The 21,832-nt window shown below is 50.2% G+C and overlaps 1 protein-coding gene across 17 annotated transcripts in view; it reads left to right on the top strand.

Annotated features, from left to right (window-relative positions):
- Positions 1 to 2,506: 2,506 nt before the first annotated feature.
- The window catches only part of LOC144940824 (C-Jun-amino-terminal kinase-interacting protein 3-like), a 56,626-nt gene continuing 37,300 nt past the window's right edge, over positions 2,507 to 21,832 (top strand). For all 17 annotated transcript variants that reach the window (XM_078867272.1, XM_078867273.1, XM_078867271.1 and 14 more), the window contains exons 1-4: positions 2,507 to 3,320; positions 18,413 to 18,533; positions 20,264 to 20,334; positions 20,748 to 20,839. In XM_078867272.1, coding sequence (XP_078723398.1) covers positions 3,024 to 3,320; positions 18,413 to 18,533; positions 20,264 to 20,334; positions 20,748 to 20,839 — 581 coding nt within the window. In that variant the 5' untranslated portion in view covers positions 2,507 to 3,023. The remainder of the gene's footprint in view (positions 3,321 to 18,412; positions 18,534 to 20,263; positions 20,335 to 20,747; positions 20,840 to 21,832) is intronic.

The raw sequence follows: 21,832 nt of genomic DNA, 5'->3' as shown, positions 1-21,832 counted from the left end.
GCTGCCCAGACAGCTGTCTTCACCTGAGGACGGCTGCTTGTGTTGTGGCCGAAACGTCGTGATCATTTTATTTAATGTTTTATTTTAATATTTCTCTTCTACGTGACTTTACCGAAAGAACCAAGAAGATAAGATAGCCTGTCATGTTATTGCGAATAGCAATATGTTCAGGAGCTCAATGACTAATAGCTTTGATCACTATACAGGATTCAAGGATTTATTTGTTGAGAAGTCTATAAATGGATGGCTCTTTACGAGTTCTGCATATGCAGTAGTGATTTGTTCTCGTTTTAATGATTAATCCGAAAACCAGGCTTGAATAAGAAATGTTGGATGATGCAATAAAAAAAATCATATCCAAAAACAAGACGTCGCAGAAAATAACAATTACTGTGTTTTGACAAGATACAATCTTTTTTATTGAATTGATTATAATCGTAATAATCGTGGTTTGGAGGATATCTTCATCCAGCAGTGGATTGACAATGACTGACGAAGATGCTCAGATAATATTTGCACATTCTTAAAGGGAGAACGCTGCTGATGGCGACCACACTGGACATCTGTGAAAGAGCTTCATTGCCCATCGTATTACTCCAGTCGACATAAAGATTCTAAGATTGACAAATTATCTCGTAACTAGTTTTTTTGCCCGTCCAAAGACGGGTGTATATTGCAGTAAGTCTGAAGCATTCAATAGAAAAATAGTTCAGCTCATGATTATTAATGAGGGATAGGGGTTGCCCCATATGGTGTGACGTCACCAGCTAATGGTTATTGGGGAGGGGTGCGGCATGTGGAGTGCGTGACCTTGTGCGTTAGTGTAAATTTCCAGGCGTGCATGCATATTAATGAAGGGGGGGGGGGTTATTTTGCAGTGATGTCACGCACGGATGTAGCAGTGTGCTGCATAGATTTATTTTAAATCCTTTTTATTAAGTTCACTTGCTTGCTTGTGCGCTTACGACCGTGCAAATCTTTCGGTCGTTTTTAAACAAACTTCCCGTGATCCAATCGAGCTGACATTTTGCACACAGACTCGTTGTGCGAGACAATTTATTTTCGTGAAATTTTTTTTCCAAAATTTGACACTTTTTAGGAAAAAATAAATTATATTTAATTACCAATTGCTTAATGGTGGCAGGCAATCATCTGACCCATAGGTGGCAGCCATCTCAAGCCAGAGGACGAGAGGACTCTAGCCGCCACGCATATATATATAAAGGATTTATAGTGAAGAACTTTGTTTTTACGGGTTAATTTTTTTACCGTCACTTTATTTAAAGAATCGTCATATTTGAAGCGACGGTGCATAATAAAGTATTTAATTCAGCTCGACCTTCTGCGTTAGTGTAAAAATCACCCACTCATGAATATTAATGAGGGGGGGTGGGCTTCATGTGGAGTGACGTCACGCGGTGGGTGAGCCCCATGTGGAGTGACGTCACCCGCTAATGGTTATTGGGAAGGGGTGCGGCATGTGGAGTGACGTCACCCGCTCATGATTATTAATGAGGGGAGGGGTGCGGAATGTGGAGTGCGCGACATTTGTGCGTTAGTGTAAATTTCCACGCTCGCATGACGTCACGCGCGGGACGGACAGACATTTCTGCGTGATTATCGTAGGTAATATTGATACATTGACAGAAGTGGTGCACAAGCAAAAAGAACAAAACACTCAACACATTTGTCAATAACACTGTGCTATTAACAAGGGCATTTAATAGGCGACGTTCTGGGCGATTGCCCTTCTTCATAGCACGTAAATGTAGAGGCTAGGTAGATAGAGTGGATCAGAGATGGGGACTGCACTTTACAGCATAATATTGACAAAAGGGCTGTTACATAGCCGCGTGCGAGGAATCCGATTGGCTGCCGCTGTATCACCAGCTGATTGAGTCAATGCGGTTTTACATTTCACAAAGCGCACTAACCCCCGGCGTAACCCAATTGGCCGCCGCACCTCACGTGAACCAATCAGACGTCGTATCGCCCTGAGCGCGCGAGAGGGGGGGGGGGTGCGCTGCGAATACGATCTACAATTTCCAATCGCGCGTCGTAATAATATTGCTACTATTGATAAGAGTCCCGGGGGGGCGACGCTTAGATTCCTTAGCACGCATAGGCGGCACGTGCCTCGTGCCACCGCGAGAAGCTAATGGCTCTGTGTGCCTTATCTGGTAAAATAAATAAAATGTTAATTTTCATTTTTTATATTTTTTTAAGTGATTTGTTTAGCCTTTCCTATACTTTGCACTTCCATCGTGTTTTTGTATCGTTTGTTGTTATGAAGTTCTGACCCCGTGCCCCTACTGGACATCTGTGTGGGTGGGGGAGAGAAACAAAGAGCTTTATAGCTCACCGGATTCCGATTCTGACCGCGACCAATGGGGGTGGGGTTGAGGGTGGTTGTTGTGGTGGGTGGGGGCCGGTGAGCGGTCACGTGCGCCGCGCGGGTCCAATCAGAGTGCGCGCCGGGCGGGGCGACGCGAGGCTATATAAGGCGCGGGCTGCGGCGTCACGCGGCGCAGTCGCGCGGCGGAAGGAGGCTCGAGGTGGATGAGAGGGGGCCGCCCGAGGCGTGGGCCGCCCATAAACAACAACACCACCACCACCACACCGACACGCACTCAAATCACAGCGGTAGACATTTGACGAGCAAAACACAACCCGTCGCGGGCTTGTTATTTTTGTTGTTGTAACGCTAAGTGCTATTTAACATAAAAGACGGGTAACATTGACTCGGGCGGCGGTGGGTGGCTGGGTGGGTGTCGTCGCCACAGCTGTCAGAGCAAAAAAAAAATCGCCGTTCGTGGTTCAATAAAAAAAAATATTAAAGGGCGGGCCCGGCCAGACGACCCGGCGCCCTGGGGTGGGCGGGCGAGCAGCGCAGAGCCCTCGCATTTATTCATTAACTACGCCGACAAACAATCACAGCAGCAGCAGCAGTAGCAGCACGCACCCGGCTAATTAACGACGCGAAATCAACAACAAGCCCCGCCAGCCCAACCCGGCGAGTCGCCATGGAACTGGACGATGGCGTGCTGTACCAGGACGACTGCAACGTGTCCGTCATGTCGGAGCGGGTGTCGGGCCTCGCCAGCAGCATCTACACGGAGTTCGAGCGCATGATCCGGCGCTACGACGAGGACGTGGTGAAGGATCTGATGCCGCTGGTGGTGAACGTCCTGGAGAACCTGGACGCGGTGTTCACCGAGAACCAGGAGCACGAGATCGAGCTGGAGCTGCTCAAGGAGGACAACGAGCAGCTGATCACGCAGTACGAGCGCGAGAAGGCGCTGCGCAAGCAGACGGAGGAGGTGGGTGGTGGGGTGAGAGGGCGAGTAGGGGAGCAGAGCGAGTGGGTGCCGAGGCTGGGTGTGAGCGTGTGACTGTGGGGGTGAGTGAGGACGAGGTGATGGAGAGGTTTAGTGGGTGAGTGACTGAGCAGATTGGTGGGTGGGTGGGGTGGATGAGAGGATGCGTGTGTGTGTGTGACTTGATTGTGGATGGGTGAGTGTGAGGCTGAATGGATTAGTGTGTTAATGTGGGGGGCGAGTGAAGAGGAGGTGATGGAGAGGTTTCATTGATGGGTGAGCGAGTAAGTTGGTGGTTGAGTTGACAGATGGGTGGGTGAGTGGATGGGTGGGGTGGGTGAGAGGATGCGTGTGTGACTTGAGGATGGATCTGTGAGGGTGGATGGGTTTGAGTGAGGGCGAATGAGTAGATGATTAAGAGGTTTCGTAGATGGGTGAGCGAGTGAGTTGGTGGTTGAGTTGACAGATGGGTGGGTGGGTGTGCTAGCGAATTCATGTGCGGGAGAGTGAGTGCTTGAATTGGTGAATGGCAAGTGGGTGGGTGAGTAGATAGGTGGGTAGGTGGGTGAGTTATTGATTGGCTGAATGGATGAGTGGGTTTGTGGATGGGTGGACTAGTGAGCAGGTTGGCGAGTCTGGGTGTACGAGTCCGTGTGTAGATTTGTCCATCACAGGCGCTAAACGTTGTTTTCTCTCTTGGGTGTCCCCTGCAGCGGTAGCGAGGTTTGATGACACTGACGCCACGGGGACCCGTTATGACCTTTGCGTTCAATTAGATCGGCATGCACATCGTTTGCGGAGCTGGCCACGACGCGGCGAAGCCTTCGTCCAGCAGTGGATAGGCAATGCACAATGAGCGACAGAGCCGAGTGTCACGTGTGCGTCAGGGTTGACTGAGCCCTATCATCATCATCCCTCTGGGGTTGGTAAAATGAGCACCACCTGCTGAGGCTGGACCTCTTGATGGCAGGTCACCAGTGGGGCTGTCTGTCCTCTGCACCGACTCCCCCCCCCACCCTGCCAGAGCAATGACGAATCTCCCAACATTGGCTAGAAACGAGCACAGACCCATTCATTGCTCGTTCGGGAGTGAGGAACGTGCATATTTGACATTGAATATGCGTATTTTGACGTTACGTGGTACGCAGTACACACCGCAGATGTATTGTAGCTAATGGACTTTAATTGGATGCGTTTTAAAATGTTCTGTTTTGCACAAATGCGTTAATCAGCACCCAGAAAATGACATGACATCATCATGAACCATGGTCAATCCACTGTTGGATGAAGGCATCCCCCTAAGCCACCGCCACATGCCAAGAGAGCAGTACATTGCATACAAATTGAATGGCTGTATAACGTGGCCACTTGCAATACTATAGAAATTAAATAGGCGTGTTGGGATGAAAACTAAGGTCATTGCAGAATACGAGCAATTTGTATTTTAGCAGCAGGAGAGCGACCCTCCAGTTTTGCAGACAAAGGTGGGCATTGAAAGCAGAAGAAGTGATTTTGGAAGCAGAGAGATCGAGAGAAAGAGAGATATTGGTCAGTGTCAACACGCTTGAAATGCGTTTATCCAGCGAAGGCCGTGGGGTGATTCAGCAAAAGCAAACACAAATGCCTTCGCAGCATCAGGCAGCGCCAGTCCACCGCTCGTGGGCCTTGTACAATGCAATATCACGGCGGTGGCTGCTCTCATTTGTCAATGCATCCGTTTTACAATCCGGACTGCACAGGGCTTCAATTCTCGTGGAATCATTTTCCTGGACCCCCTCCAACTGCTTTGACCCCCGCGGCCGCCACGCCGACAGCAAGGGGTGTGGGTAGGGGGTGGACAGGGAAATGTTTTCTGGCGCTCAGCCCCAGACAGCTTCTGGCTGAAATGAAACCCAGGCATCCTGCGGCGGCGGGCGAGGTGTGGCCCTGATGATGGCCCTGCTCGCTCGCAAGCATTTCACTTCTCGCAGTCATTTCACTGAAATCCATTCTCTGCCAAATTATCTCGATTGCCTTGAGTAATGCCACAGGCAGGGGCGGTGGGGGGGGGCAGCAGTTCCTGCAAGTATAGGTCTGTGCGTCTCGCTCGTATTCGTCGCAATGCAAATCGCGGCATGTTTGCAAGTGCCGGTGTGTGCGCCGCCATGTGTCACACATGTGTCACACATGTTACACAATGTTGCGTGGTTGTGCCCGAGAGGGATTGTGCGTGCCATGCCAACTGCAAGGATCTGGTTGAGCACCGCAGTCGAGTCGTGGCCATGCCTGTCCGGTTGCCTTGGTTTGGCCGCCGCTGCGTTCAGCCCGGACATTGTTATTCTGTGCAGCTTCAGGGCGGATTATTCACGTCCCAGGATCGTGAGAGGTGGCAATGAAATTTAGGCCTTCATCCGGCAGTGGATTGACCACAGCTGATGATGAATGATGATGAAGGCTATCGGATGATATTCATGCGGCGCTACTGAATTTGTGCGTCCTATTATTAATATAATTAAGCACAGACCATTTCTGCAACATTGGCTGTAGAAAGCCTCAAGAAAGATGAATCCACCTTGGTGGCGTCGTAGCCGCCGATTAGCACGGTTGGCTACGTATGGTGCGAAAGAAGTTCAACATACGTAGATATGAACGGTGAGCCAGTGCCAAATTCCCTTGCCGAACAACACGCCCCGAGCAATCGCGTTATCGGCGCTCAAGCGCACGAGTACAGTCGATGGGGCGAGCCACAGTTCATGGCCATTTCCCAGGCCTGTGAAACACTAGCTAAGGTGCTTACAGGATGTGGATCCCTGTTTTATTTGTAATGCCTTGGATTATGATGCTTACATCTGTTGATGTTTGGTTTGCCTTGACACCGGCGTTAATGCGGATTCGTAATGCAGTTACAGAACCTCTTGCCGGATTCCCAGAAAGGGCTGACCACGTTTTACCGTGCTCGGGGTTAGCGATGGCACAGCGGCTCCACGTGCTACAATCGAAATGCTGCGACCCGAGTTGGAGGCAAGTGACATCTGAACCGGTCCTGGGCCATTTCCTTCACCAACCCACACTGACCAGCGTGGTGAAGGATGGTCAAATAAACCCCCATAACCGACGCGTCGTGGGTATGCGTTCATCCAGCATTGGATTGATAGAGAACTGCAAAGCGAAGGTCCAATGCTTACGGAATGCATCGCATGTTTTATAGAAATGCATTGCTATATCTGTATTTTGGGCAAGGTTCAAGACTTGTCACGTTGTATCTCTTGCCAAGTTGTGCGATGTTTAGCCAGAATGACGAGTGACCCAAAGGCTCTCATTGCTTTGAGCATTCTGCGATGGAAATGTGATCAAATGTTAACATCAGTTCGTCCTGGTCATCTAAGTTTAAGTTGGGAAAAATGAACAGAATTGTTTGTGCATGTAGGCATGCTTTGACATAAGGGAGTGGTAGTGCAGTAGTTAGTGCACTGCGCTTGGATTTGAATTCCCACTCAAGACCAATAACAGTGGCAAATATTTGAACCGATTCTAACTTTGACTGAGACGACTCCGCCTTAGTTGTGCACTGGAGATACAAAGGAGGCCTGGCGTGTTGTTTGCCACCCACCGACCTCGTGTGCCATGCCCACATTTGATAGGAGCTCGCTAGCAGCTCTTGCCCCAACAGTCTCTTAAAGGCTATGTTTGACGTAGGAGGATCATCTAGGATTTCAACAGAAGGATGGCAGCCTTTGTAACAATGATTTGGGGTTTGAAAATAAAATTGAGAACATTGTTTGGCATGCCTATGCTCAAAATGTCGTTCATTTGGAGAACATTAACAATGCTGCACAAAGACAACGCGATTGCCCAGTCGTAACAATGCCGGTGTCGGGTGTCTGTCACGTGGGCACGGCCCGTCAATATTTTATTTTGTTCCCTTTGAACTCGCTCTGCTGTTTTGCTGATTTCCGTTTAATCTGTCGGGTTTTTAACTTGGCAGGTAAAATGTAACGACGTTCAAAGAGTCGATCTATCCTTTTTATATCTCTCCTCTTGCAGCAGGCACGGGTCCTCGTTATATTATCCCTTTTGTAAGACGGACTCTGGTGACGAGTTGAAAATCGGGCGGTTTTTAAATTGCCGCATGCCGCTTTTAAAGTTGCAGTCAAGGAATGAAACGCGTCTTGGGATCTGAAGCAGTGTGGTCAGCTCGTGTGCACGTGTCTGCAGTGTGGACCACAGGAAGTGGCAGCGGCTTGGGAGGGGAGGCCATCATCCAGCAGTGGATTGACCACAGCTGATGATGACACCCATTTGAGTTTGGTATTTTGTTTCGTCTGCCCATTATAGAATTCTTCAATCACAAATAAAACAAATTTAAGTAACACATTTTGCTGCATCAAACACTTTGGCATTCCATGTAGTCTATAATTTGTATGCCTTCTTGAGTTTGAATTTGTTGTCATACCTACGATATTAAACATGCCTTTAGAGTATTTGGCGGCTGTACATTTCCACGTGATAAGCCACTTCGTTGAGCTATCATTTGTAGCCAGATCGCTTCTAAAATAGAGCTACATAGCTCAGTGGGCCTTACCTGCTAAAATAAAAATCGCTCAATAGTGAGAGTATAAACGGGTTCTCAGATGTGCTTTTGGGTTGTGCTGCATTTTGTTGAGCGTGATGGTCCCGGAAGCGCCAAGTAGCTCCCAGCGATTCGTCGTCGGTCATCGAGCCGAGCAACACGCGCGAGAACAGAACGGAGAGGCGTACGGCGGCAACCGCGAGCCAAGGACAAAAAAACCTCGACTCGGTAGTATTCAACGTATTTCTTAGTAATTTTGCAAGCGGTAGTATTTAACGTTCTCGTCATTTTGTCAGCGGTTTCCGAAGTGAACTGGAAACCTTTGGGCCAAGCGATACAGATGAGGCAGTAGTAATGCAAGGTGATAGGCGATACAGAGAGAGCACATGCAGCGCGGGCGTGTGCGAGCATGACGAGCCAGCTCCCTTCCCGGGCGGTGGCTCAGCGTGGTGCATTTTTAATGTTGTTTTCGCCATCACGGGCAATGTGGGGAGGGGATCCTCTTAATGGGTGGCGGCGACGATGCCTTGCGCTGGGCTGCCGTCTACAACAATGGCAACTTGTCCGCCGGAGAATGCTCGACAGTTTTACCTCGGATCTGTTGTGAAGCTAAAGTCAACCAAGTCCGTAATCCTTTTGGGTGGGGGGGGGGGTCAGTAAAAGATGTTCACCACTGCCACCCGTGCAAAGGAAGGCATCAACAGTTGCGTAAATGGTGAACAAGAAGAATGGATTCAAGCAGGGGACTGCATTCCGGCACCAACACGATTTGGCGTCTTCTCAGTTATTTTGAGCTACGGCTTTGGCGGTGCGGACACGGAGGCGGGCGGGGGGGGTGGTGGAGGGGGGGGGGGGTCTACCTGCACACGAGGAGGTCCAACGGCGAGTCGTACCGTGCGGTGAAGCGTCTCTCACCGGGGGAACTCCTGGTCGCAGACGATGCTGCGAAGCCAGCTGGAGAAAGTTCATGCACCGTTTTTCTCCTTCGGTCGCGATCGGCATCAAGACAACTGCAGTCGTGGGTCAAGATGTTCACCAACTGCCGGTAATAAACCCTTGATAATGCTTCTTGAGGTGGTCAACAAATTCTGCTGCTTTGGATCCACCGTGACCGATGGTAACCTGTCGCTCGAAGAATAATTAATCGTCGGCATCGGGAAGGCAAGCCCGCCACACTTGGCAGACTTGGGAAACGTGTCTGGAACAAACGCCGAGTCAACAGTTCGGATGGAAATGCTGATCTCCAAAGTCCTCGGTACCCTACTGTACAGTAGTGAGATATGGACCACTTACAGGCACCAGGGGAAGAAACTGAATCGCTTACACCTCCGCTGTTTGCGTTGCATCCTTTGTATTGCCTGGCAAGACAAAATTACCAATGCAGATGTACTTACCAGGGCCATCTTACCCAGTATCCCTGACCTCGTAAACAACGGCGGCAATGGCTTGGACATGTTCACAAGATGGGCGCATGCCAAAGGACGTGCTGTACGGTGAGATACCAAATGCCAAGAGACTTGTAGGTCGCCAAATATTCCGATTCAAGGACGTCTGCAAGGAGGACGATCGAAAATACTTTTTTGTTTTAACATCAACGTCGATGAGTGGGAAGCTCTGGCAAAGAGAGAGGGCAAACTGGCGCAGCAGCAGATTCTGTGGCAGGCGCGCCACGGGACTACGACGTGAGCTGGTTTCAGCAACTCTGGGACCAGCGCGTGTGTGGACAGGAGCGACGCGCTGGGCCTTGTCAATCAGAAAGTCGGCAGCCGTGACAGAAGCACAGTCAATCACAGGCGCGACAACGGCGGCAGGCTCGGTCGTGTGAAGATGGGCCTTTGCAGTCGTCGCAGGTAGTGTTCCAATAATTTCAACCCTTTCCCATGAAAAGTGAAAGCTGAAAAAGATGCTATACGGAATACACCCCGCAGTAATATCCACGGCAGCCGCTGGATTCGATCCGCAAACTTATAAAGTAAGCGGCGCTGCCGCTAGGCCGTGGTTACGAACTCGGACATGGCAGGTAGCCACCTCGCGTATCGCTGGGGGTGTTTCTTGAGGCTGGCTAGCCTGCTTTGCATACAGCATTGTTCAGCTGTTGAAGGCGTTGCAGTCGCATGTTTGAAATACTTCCCATTCCACTTCCTTCACACCTTGAAGAAAAACGTGACTTCCCCTTTCCAATCCACGCTCGGTTAGCAACGTAATGTTCAGATGTACGCGACAGAGAAACACTGAGATGGCAGCCAATACGTGGCGCATCCACACACTGCGACATTGGCCACACGGGATGTTATAAAAGCTGGAAAACTCGAGCTGGCTCACATTTACTGCCCGCTTCTCACTTCACTGCTGGGTGAGGGCCTCCCGACACGGCCCACTTTGCGGCCCGTGAAGTATATTTGACCATACTTCACCACGCTGGTGAGCGCGTGTTGGTGAAGGTGGAGGGTGAGAGTGCAGAACAAAGTGGGTTTTACTGCACTGCTCCCTCTGCTGCCCACAACGCCGAGTGCACTGCTCCACTGTGTGCATGGTGGTGATTACCCATCCCAAGCGCTCTCCAGGCTCAGCCCTGCTTAGCTTCCCAGGTCTGATGAGACCAGGCACATTCCAGGGGATTTGGTCATAGGCTTGTTCCTGCACGTGTGATGTTATGCTCGTAACACTAGGCTTATAAATGACTCAGCCTGTCCTTTGGCATAGACATGAAATGTGTTAAACGGTGTGTGTGCACTCAAGATGTTGAGTCCCAGGGACTGCTCCATTTTTGTCTCAATTCTAATGTTTTGGACCTTTTAGTCGGTTTATCGGATGAGCGTTGCACGTGGCCGATGGTGATGCGATCTCGCGTAAGTCTGCAAGTGCTCACTCGTGGCTCCCTGCTGGGCTTCAAGCACAGGGCCACATCGGTGTGGGTGGCAGGCAGCACTCGCTCCAAGCCATCCCTCGAAGTGCAGACATTGTCCTTATTTACTAACGCCTGTTTTACTCGGGAAGGCCTGTCCTTCCAAATTTTTATCTAGGAGGGCAATGTTGCTGCAGTGTGTGATCCCAACTGAGCAGGTACATTTTTGAGTATTGGGATGTTTGGCCAATACCAGTTACAGAGAATGTTTTTTATACTTTGAGAGGAAACCGGAGAACGAGGAGGAAGTCCATGCAGAACAGGGGTGGAGAGCTGTGATCATCAAGAACAGACCCTACAACATATAACGGACACAATGACCGATCCACAAATACGAGGGAGACATCGCAGCAATGCACTCCCCTACTCCTGGCTTGACGGGCTGAATGTGAAATTGTTGCTCTGCGTCTACATCAGCTATATCAATAATAAAAAGACGAAGAAGCTGACGACGACTGTACACACTCCAGACAAAGGTGGCCCCCAGTCGAGAATCGAACCCAGCACCTTGTTGCTGCGAGGCACGATTGTTACCACACCGCACCGCCCTTCCGCCGAAGAATCGTTGAATGGCTGAATGCCGTGCTCTCGGGCAGCCGCCCTGCAACACGCGGCCGTCCGTGGCCGCGCGTTGAGATTGCGTTATCCTTCAGCACAGTTGGGCTTCCTTTCAGGGCACGCATTAACGCAATGGCTCAGCCTCCCGGCCACTTGCAGCACAAAACAACTGGCGCCGAGCCCCTGGCTATCGCTACTGCGCCGTCATCCGTCGACTTTGAACCATCGGTACACGGCGACAAGACATTAGTTTTTGGAGCAAGTGTTTATGAGAGTGCTGCTGCTGCTGCGTGTTAGGAGATTATAATTGTCATGTATAACTGCGTTATACGACCTCGGATTGCTCAGCTGGCCGTGACGCTGTCTTAGTTTTAGAGAACGACAGTCATCTTTGGCACATTTTAACTCGTCGATTGCCCCTTTTCAAGGGAACGGTTTCTACCGCGCTGCACTGTAAGCAGTTAAAAGCGCAGCCCCGCAGTAGCTCACTCACGTCACTGCTGACGGAAGGGTTTTTGCTAGGGGGAGCTCTAGAGCGCCCGCCTGTCTAGATGATGTTTTGGCCTACTGTTCCACACTGGCCCAGACGTTTTGGGAGAGGGCTGCGCTTTACCTGTACGGTGTCGGTGCCGTTCACCTGGAGGTCTGCACTTGAACACGTTTAGAGCTGAGCATCCACATTGGATGCTTGAAAAAAGTCACCAACACCCTGACGTGGTAATAATAATCTTTCTTTTATAAGGGGCCTTTTCTGCCGAGATATCCCAAAGCATAGTTCATAAAAAATATATAACTACACACAAGTAGAAAAAAACATCCTATCGAAATACAGTAAACGCTGGTAATAATAACAATATTGATACCGACACTCAATATTAATAAAATGAAGAAGTATCAAATAAAAGCCAATATTAATCATCATTACCCTCGCAGTAATGGGTAGTTTGAGGCATAATGGGGGAATAATCCCCACGTCCGGCCACATTAACATTGCATGGGACCGGCTTTGAGAATTTCAACCTTTGCACGCACGAACCACGTCCCCGGCACATCGGCAGAGGAGTGCACCGGTCACGTGACGCGCCGTGGAGGAGGTTCCCAGGGTTCACCGCTCCTCCTCGGCCAATGCCGCCGCCGCAATTCTCCTCATCCCAACAGCGTGGTGCCGGCAGCGCCGCGTCTTGGGGGTGCGACGGTGAATCCTGAAGGGCAAACCCGGCCACCAGGGGGGGGGGGGGGTCGGGGGGGAGCCACCGATTCAAACGGCCAAATGAAAAGTGCGCGCGCGGGCAAACGCGCACAGGATCACGGCATTTATTTTTCATGAAGTGCTTTTGCAAAAAAAAGATGACTTTCCAATCATGCCCCATGACAATATTGGTGCGGTCATGCTGTGTGGAAATATGTATTTATATAGATTGGTGGAGAGGTTTTGTCGTTATTGTGAAGATACGTGATGGGTCCCAGGAGGGTACAGACCGACACAATGTATCGGGAGCATCGCAATTAAGCAATCTGATGCAACTTCCCATCAGCCTTGCTCATCTCGTACCTAATTTGCGATTCAAAACACGAAGTGCCACTGTATATTTCCCGTACAGACACACACGCATGCCATCGGTCGTTTTGTCTTTGCTAATTAAGTTAATGACGATCTTTTTTTTCTCATTGGTTTGCAAAAGCAAATTGATCGATCGATGGCAGCACCTGACGCAGGCTTGTTGGAAAGGTTCGGCCTCATTTGCACGCAGTCCAGTCGCAGTCAACGCTCCAAAGCCTGAGCCATCGATCCACAAACTTTTATTCTGCACAAGAAAGCAAAGTAATCTTATTCCCCACCACGGCAGTGCAGCCGAGTTTGAGGCAAAATGGGTTTGTGTTTGGGGAGCACGAGCGCATCGCACCGAGCCTGGCAATCCAAGTTCAATTCTCAGCCAAATCCCCTCCCCCTTTACGCTTAAGCAGACCACATTTGTCCATAGAAGAGGTTTTTCGGGTTAGTTTGCGTATTTTTAAATGTGTCGTTAAACCCGCCTCCGTCTGACGCAGACAATAAGTACGGGTCGTCACGTCAACAAAAATGTGGCAAATCGTTACTAGTTCAGCACACCGGTGTGTTGGAGAGTAAACCCACAACATCTACAGCCCACACTTGACCGGAGTGGTGAAGTACAGCAACGGCTACGACTGACGTCGCACGGGGGAGGCCTTCATCCAGCAGTGCCTTGACAAATGGTTGTACACAATCGTGTTATCTATCTATGTGTGTGTGTACGCACGAGACCTTTTCTTTAACCGTGTTTTAAATATACCAGCCTCAGAATGTGCAATATTCTCGCAAGCATCGGCTATGCAAAGCGGGACGTGTGAAGCGGGGGGGGTGGTGAGAGTTGCGCGTGCCACTCTTGGCCCGGGCTGCCATCCCTGGCGGCTGGCGGTTTTTTTCTGCAAAATATTTGTCACGAGACGTGTGTCATGTGACGGCCGTCACCACGGGGAGGGCTCCAAGGCAAGATGTGCGATCACTTTTTAACCCGTCTTATTCTTCGGTGCCACTGTCCACCCAACTCTCCATACTTTGACAGCCTTTAAAACCTTCTTTAACCACATTAGGTGAAGGTGAAAGGTAAAGGCGCAGCCCTGCAATTGCTGTGCTCACGCCTCTGCTGGCAGAAGGGCCTCCACTCGATGGACCTCTAGAGAGCCTGCCCTGGAAGGCATTTGGCCGACTCTTCCACGATGGCAACACGTATTGCAAGAGGTGGGAGTGCCCACGCTTTATCCCACCGGACCTGCCAGCCGACTCGCCGCGGTGTACCCAGTTATACTGCCGAGGCAGAACGGGGAGGTGCACTTGAAGAAACTTGCCCCATTGTTTCAACCGCTGTGCCGGAAGATCAAACGGGCGACCTCTGGATTGCAAAGTCCGATGTGCCGACCCTTACACCACGGCATCATCCCCGTACTGTCGTGCCCACTGTGAAAACGTGACCCACGTGCGAAGCAGCCGTTAATGAACGGGGTGTTTCACTTCTGCATCGTACAGCTTCGTTCCATACGGCTGCCTTGTTTATTTTCACGTAGAGTCTTTATATAGGGTGGCTTCTTTTAGCCGCAGCAAGTTTTCTCTCGGTGGCGGTGTTTATCCATTTGTCAGGCATCCGCTTTTAGTCGACACGCAGGATCTGAATTTAAGGGTACGCGGCATCTTTCCAAGCGACTTGTAAAAAACAATTGCATGAGGACTCGCGTTTATAGAACTGAGCCAGTGGTGGAAATTCTGCATTCCTGTGGCGAGAGCGAGTCTCTTCACAGAACAACCACTGTGGCCTCCCCCATACAGTCGTGCGCGTTTTTTACCTACACCGGTCGTGAGCCGCTCGCTCTCCCGTTGAGTCACCTGGCCGGGTGATTTCGTTACGACACCCGCTGCTTCTTTGTGGCGCAGGGTCATGTCCGCACGTCCCCACGCAGAGGGATGGCAGGCAGCACAATCGTTTTGGCCCTTGGGAATTCACGTGTTCATTGCAGGCCGGGGCTACAGAACAACGAGCCCGTTGACTCTGCTGCATCGCATCGCTCCTGTGTTCGTTTTGTGTTCAATGGAAAAGGTCACAAAACTTTTTTCTCTGCCCTCTCATTGGCTGTGATGAAGCGCAACTCGCATTGCATCAGCCCTGTGATCGCTTCCTGCTCTCAGTTCGTTGAGGACAAGGCGTGGGCCAAGGGCCAGCTCTGATATCACTCGCCACCGATGTTTTCTGTGGCCGGGAATTCAACTCGGATCGCCGAGCTCGGAGCGCAGTGCACTTCACCACTCGATCGCCACTCCACGCCAGGCACTGTCCAAGGAAAGCATAGAGAATCAATTGTTGAATAGAAGTGTGGGCTCAACGTCTTGATACGTCAACGGATTGCAGAGGGAGATGACTCATTCCATGCCCGACGCCTAAGGCAGCGTATCCGGGATGTCTGTAATTTATTCATGCCCTTGGCAATTCGATTTATTGTCACGATTCGGGTTCACGAGGTTATTCAAGAATCGGTAATTTTTTGTTTCCCTTGTCCAGTTTTCTGAATTGGGGCATGTTTTTTTATGCTTTCTTCATTGTATAATTTTAAAGGAATTGATGACCTATATTTTTGCAAGTGGCGGCGCACGCCAACCGCGATACCACGGCAGCATCGCTTTGAACGTAAACATCCCTACATAATTATCGGACATCATGAATATTGGATTGTTACAGGCGGTGTGCAAATTCACGTATCGTGAGTGTGTGTAAGCATAAATTTCCACCAATAAATGTGAAGAATCGTTCCGCTTTCTGTGTGTACGTGTGCGCACGCCTTGCATTCGCTCTTCGGTAAACGACCCAACGTGATTGAGCCGAGGGTGGACGTGCAGTGGTCGTAATGATAGTAGTAAATAGATAATCGCCCCGACTGTAACGTGCAGCCGCACTCGGAGGCACGAGGAAGGAGGAAGCACAGACCAGCAGGAAGGCGGCAGCAGCAGCCAGACTGTGAGCCGGTGCACCATTCACCCCCGAGCTCTGCGGTCCTTTATGTATATATGTTACGGTGTTATCGGTCAGTTAATTCGTGGTTGAATGTGGGAGGAATCCAGAGTGCCTGGAGAAGACCCGCACGTGCGAGTGGGCAACTCTCTATCCAATGCAGATGGAACAGATGGAGATGAGTTCATGGGAAGGGAGTTTCGCAACATTTGTTCGATCCACCAACCCCTCGCCTCCACAGTGCTGAATTACAGGCCACGTCTATTGCCACCACCTCCTGCCATCAGGAGGTCTCCTAGGCTAAATAAAACTGCGCTCCGAGACATTCTGTAATGTTGCGGAATGTTATTTCTCATTATTTTTGGAGTGCATCGTTTCAAGTGTATATTTTAACCAGGTGAGACATCGAGTCTCAATTTGCAAGAGGAACGAGTGACCTTGGTCGTCAAATATCACAAAAAACAAATCAACAAAGCTCAGCAACAGCGTGAACCGCTATCTGAACAGCAACAACAACAACAAAATGGGAACTTTTTGCCAGTATCAATCAGAGCATGTTTGTTTGCATGTTCACCACAAGTACGTGTGGTTAGTGCAGACTTGATTCCTTGCAAAATGTTTCTATTTGGTGTTTGAACATCGTAACACCGCCTGTTTTATTGCCAGCAAGGGTAAAACCTCGTCTTAGTTTTTCATGAAGCAACAACAAAAAACTGCCGTGTCACATGAGAAATCTAAAATACTGTACAAACGCAAATCGAAGCCAAATAATAAATTCCCTGCAGCACAAATAGATTATTTTTAGACTGATCTTCACACAATTCCAAACTAAGTTTTAAAAAAACCACAGGAATCTATATACTGGTGACGATTTTCATGAGATTGTTATTGAGATGGGAGAGCAATAATTATGCATGTGTGAGGCTCGCTAGCAAGGAGATAGGGGCTTGGCCCGACTGAGGGAACCTCTTTTCCACCGAGCTTGCAATTGTATGAAATATTAAGTGAAATCGATCCTGTCTTAGGGAGGCTATGGGACACATGTTCTGAAGAAGAATCTGGTCTTTGTTTATCGCGGTGGTCACCGTCACGGGCAGACAGGTGGAGGGCACGAGACTCCTGTTGAAGGGATCCCGTGGTGACGTTTATCGGGTTTTGTAAAACGTGGACTTTGGTTTGCGGCTGAGAACATTTACTTGAATCGTCTGTTGCCTCTGTGGACGAATCATTCGTGGCCACATCTGCACCAGGGAGGTTTTATCTTTATTTTTGAAAGGCATCACGGACCACAGTTTGTGAATTTGCACGGTGACGTGGCCCCAGCGGTCACGTGTTTGCCACCTGTTGCAGAGGCTCGCGGTGCGGACTCTGCAGGCTGTCCTGAATATTATTGCGAGTGCATTAACCGTGAAATACTACACAGCGTCTGCTTCACAGTGCATAATGAATGATCCCCTTACATGATTTGAAAAGAGTGCCATAGCCTACCGACATCATGTACAAATTTGGCAAATTCGGAAATGTGACCACAAGTTACTCAATTTGGATTGCACAAAGCAATATCACCCCCTACTGTGAGACTATTACAGACTATGTCTCTGAAACATAGTGCCTTCCTTCATGATACCCTGCGATATAAGAACAAGGGTGCGAATACGAAATGTACGAAGTCATTATTATCACATGGAGTTTGGCATTGACACTCAAAGGGTAACCAGAAGCTGGAAGAGACTACTTCCATACGGGGTGATGGGAGCACGTGATGGGAACGTGGGAACGTGAGATGGGAACGTGGGAAACGCGTGTTGGGAACCCGTGTCGGGAAAGTGTGATCGGAACGTAGGAGCGCGTGATGGGAACGTGGGAACGTGTGATGAGAATGTGGGAATTCGTAATGGGAACATGTGATGGGGACGTGGGAACGCGTGATGGGACAGTGGGAACGTGTGATGGGAACATGCGATGATAACGTGGGAACGTGCGATGGGAATGTCGGAACATGTGATGGGAATGTGTGATGGAAATGTGTGAACACGTGATGGGAATGTGTGAACACGTGATGGGATCATGTGAACGCGTGATGGGAGCATGTGAACGCGTGATGGGAACGTGTGAACATGTGATGGGAACGTGTGAACGTGTGATTGTAACGCGTGATGGGAACGTCGGAACGTGTGATTGTAACGTGTGATGGAAACGTGGGAACGTGTGATGGGAGCGCGTGATGGGAACGTGGGAACGTGTGATTGTAACGTGTGATGGGAGCGCGTGATGGGAACGTGGGAACGTGTGATTGGAACGTGTGATGGGAACGTGGGAACGTGTGATGGGAGCGTGTGATGGGAACGTGGGAACGTGTGATGGGAGCGCGTGATGGGAACGTGGGAACGTGTGATGGGAGCGTGTGATGGGAACGTGGGAACGTGTGATGGGAGCGCGTGATGGGAACGTGGGAACGTGTGATGGGAGCGTGTGATGGGAACGTGGGAACGTGTGATGGGAGCGCGTGATGGGAACGTGGGAACGTGTGATGAGAGCGCGTGCCTGGCTATCGCTGTGCGTGCAGAAATACATCGAGTTTGAAGATGTCCTGGAGCAAGAGAAGAAGGACCTGCAGATGAAGGTGGAGGGCTTGGAGCTTCAGTCCAGGCAGCTGGAGCTCAAAGTAAAAAACTACTGTGACCAAAGTAAGAGCTCGGGAAAACGTCTAATGGGTGACGTAACAGGCAGATTACTCGCAATTGAGTAACCTGCGGGGTAAATTTTGCCAATGTACGCGCCACGTAACATCACCGGTTATGTACGCGATTCCCTTCAAGGCCACAGTGCCGTTGACCAATGTGTTGAATTGTTTTTGTTCTTTGTGCTTGTGCACCTAATGCGGCAGCATCGGCAAATCATTTCTATTTTTTTGCAAGCGGAGTTATTCTTGACCGATTTGCTTGCACGGCAAGACGTGCATCGTATCTGCTCCATTGATTGCCGAGTGAGAGAGTAAAGCGCGCCGGTTCGTTTGTGGTGTGCTGCACACAGGCGCACACGCGCCTGGTTAATTTTTAATAGGAGCGGGGTATTTTTAATATTGGGGCGGCAGGGTGGTGCCCATGGTAACACCCGCGCCTAACGGCGAGAAGGGCCTGGGTTTGATTCGCGAATCGTGCTCCTTTCTGTGTGTGGAGTTTGCAGGTTCTCCCCCTGTTCCGCATGGTTTTCCTCACTTCTCCTGTTTCCTCCCATTGCTAAATATATATATGTAACTGGTATTGACCAAAGACATTGTACTGAATTACTCAATTGGTGATCGCGTACACAGCGACAACATGGCCCAACGCTCCTGCGAAAGGTTGGCAGGACCCTCCTGAAAACTCGGTGAGACTCGGTGAAGCTTTACTTGTTGATCAAGTGTAGTAAAAATAATATATTTGAAGCGTTGTACTTGATTTGGCAAAGCACCCCTTAACATCTGGTGCAGACTTGTATTGTGGTCATTTCGGCCAGTCGGTCACCGCGTAGACGACCGTAGCGGAGCGCGGTATGTCCGCCCGTGTGTCGCTGGACACCGCGTAGAACTACCGCGGATGTCGGCAGCCGACTCGATTCTCGCGCTAGCCTTGAGGAGTGCAGCGTCTTTGGTGTTGCCGACGTCGTTCAGCGCGTCGAGTGTGGCAGCAAGGCCTGCAACGGCGTGTGATTTTAAACAAAAACTTCCCCCATGCATCCCCAGCTCTCTCGGCTTCCCACTTCCAACCCCGCCCAATTCCCCCCCGTCCAGCTTCACGTCCCTCTCCTAGCGTTCCACGGCATCTCTCTCCCACTTCAGCAAAAAATGTTTCTTGCTGTGGTTCCCCACCTGATGATGATTGCTTGTGTTGCGATCGAAACATCGTGATTTATTTTATTTTATACCTACTTGACTTTACCGAAAGAACCAAAAAGTGTTTTTTTTATTTTACCAGAAGTGACCTGGCTATCACAAATGACTTCTCAACGAAGTGGCTTATCACGTGGAAATGTATAGCAACCAAATACTCTATAAGCGCACGTTGATTATAAATGTGGAGAGAGAAAACAGAGGACCCGGGGAAAAATCCACACGACCGCGGGGGCAGGACATGCAAACTTTAAAATATACAGCAGGCGTCAGGGTCTGAATTGAACCCACGACCTCCTGCTGCATACCAGGCGAGGTGGTTAACATCTCCCAGCCACCGTGGCTCCCCGAACCGTAGCCGTGGCGCGAGACGGACGGCGACGCGCACCGTCACTGGCCGTGTCCGCTAAGTAAACAAGCTTAGCGGCGGTCCCAGGGTGCCGCCGCAGTCCGCACACGACGAAGCTGCTGCCTGGCTCGGCGCGAACGCCCACGGCCGAGAGCGTGAAGGTAACAGCGCGTACGCACGTCCGTACCCCGTTGCAGTTACGAGGCACGACGAGAGGGAGGCGGAGATGAAGCGGGAATACAACATGCTGCACCAGAGGCACACAGAGGTACGGGCGCACGGCCAAGCGGTGAAGGTTCTCTGCTCTCCTCGGTAGCCTGGAACGCCGTCTCTCCAAGCCATCTGTGCGACCTACTTCCTGCCCCCTGTTCAAGACCTTCCTCTTGATCTCTGTCTATGACTTGACTTCTCTTTTAAGCAATATTTTTGTACGGGTACAGTATATGTTAATTGTCGAAATCCCCCCCCCCGTATTTCTTGTCCCACGAGTTTCTACAATATCTTTACGGTGCTGTATAAAGGAGAATTGTATGGTAAAACATCTCCATGTGAATGTTATAATTTTTGAAGAAACCCGGGCAAGATGTCTGTTGAAAACATTGCCAAGTGGGGCCCGTACCTGGCTAGCGCTCTGTGCATGTGTGTCGAGCGCACGCTGTGTTTTGCCGCCGTGCTTTTCAGATGATTCAGACGTACATGGAGCACATGGAGCGGACCAAAGCTCAGCAGGCAAACGCCGGTCAGCCCGACGGCTCCCAGACTTCTCGTAAAACGTATGCGCAGCACCAGCCCGCTTTGAGAATTATTACTAACTGGCACATTTCAGTACCTAGCGTACAAACGTGTGTGTGTGTTCGTGTTCCTGCCTCAATGCGACGGCCATTTTCGAATACGACTTCCGCAGATTGCAGTTGGAAATGTATATCTGGACTCGACCTGTTTCGTTTTGATAATGCATGCTGGTCTGTATACGCCTACACGTTGCAAACAAACACGGGGCGTGCTTGAATAAATTGGGCGGAGTTGTCAAATGCATGTATCTCATGAAGGGGCAGTGCATAAGCTCGCTGTCATTTCATTAGCGCGCATTGCCTTTGCAAAACAGCCGCGCTGTGTCCACGCTCGCAGCCACATTAACGTGCGGATTATTCGCATCGTGTATAGAGCCAGCACTCACACGCAATCCACCCCGCTTCGTACAACCTCACGCTCGATCCCCTGCCCCCTGTAAAGACTGCTGACGCTCTGCTTCAGTAAGTTTTATTTCTACGTCATGTCTGGCTTTTTTTTTCTTCCTTTGTAGTTCGGCCCTGCCATGCCCTTTCATCATTTCCCTTCCCCTTTTTTCCCCCCTTCCCCTCCGTGAAACCGCTCTATCGCCACGTTGGTTTTCGCCACGAACAGGACGATTGCCCTTTGCTGTGCTGCTGAACAGCGGTATTCCCTTCCCGGTCTTTAACCGTGGGGGGTGGGGGTGGGGGCAGAAACCCCGTGATGTTAATAATTACATCTCAGTGGCGCTGCAAGTCACACGGTGCGATTGTGGCCACTTACCCCGATCTGTGGGCCAGATTGTAAACCAACGCAGTCTGCACTCCAACGGAGGAGGAACAGCACAACTGCTGCTCCAACTCCATCCAGAAGCCCTCTCATGGCTAGAAAGTCACGCGGAAGTTCTCACGCGGAGTTTAATTTTAAACCAATCGTCCGACCCTCCCTGTAGTTCAGCAAACGGTGTCTGTTTCTTTCTTAAAAATTATTTTACG

Source organism: Lampetra fluviatilis, chromosome 23 (assembly GCF_964198595.1).
Source record: "Lampetra fluviatilis chromosome 23, kcLamFluv1.1, whole genome shotgun sequence".
NCBI lineage: Eukaryota > Metazoa > Chordata > Hyperoartia > Petromyzontiformes > Petromyzontidae > Lampetra > Lampetra fluviatilis.
The sequence above is the reverse complement of the archived record's forward strand: the minus strand, read 5'-3'. Positions and strand labels throughout refer to the sequence as shown.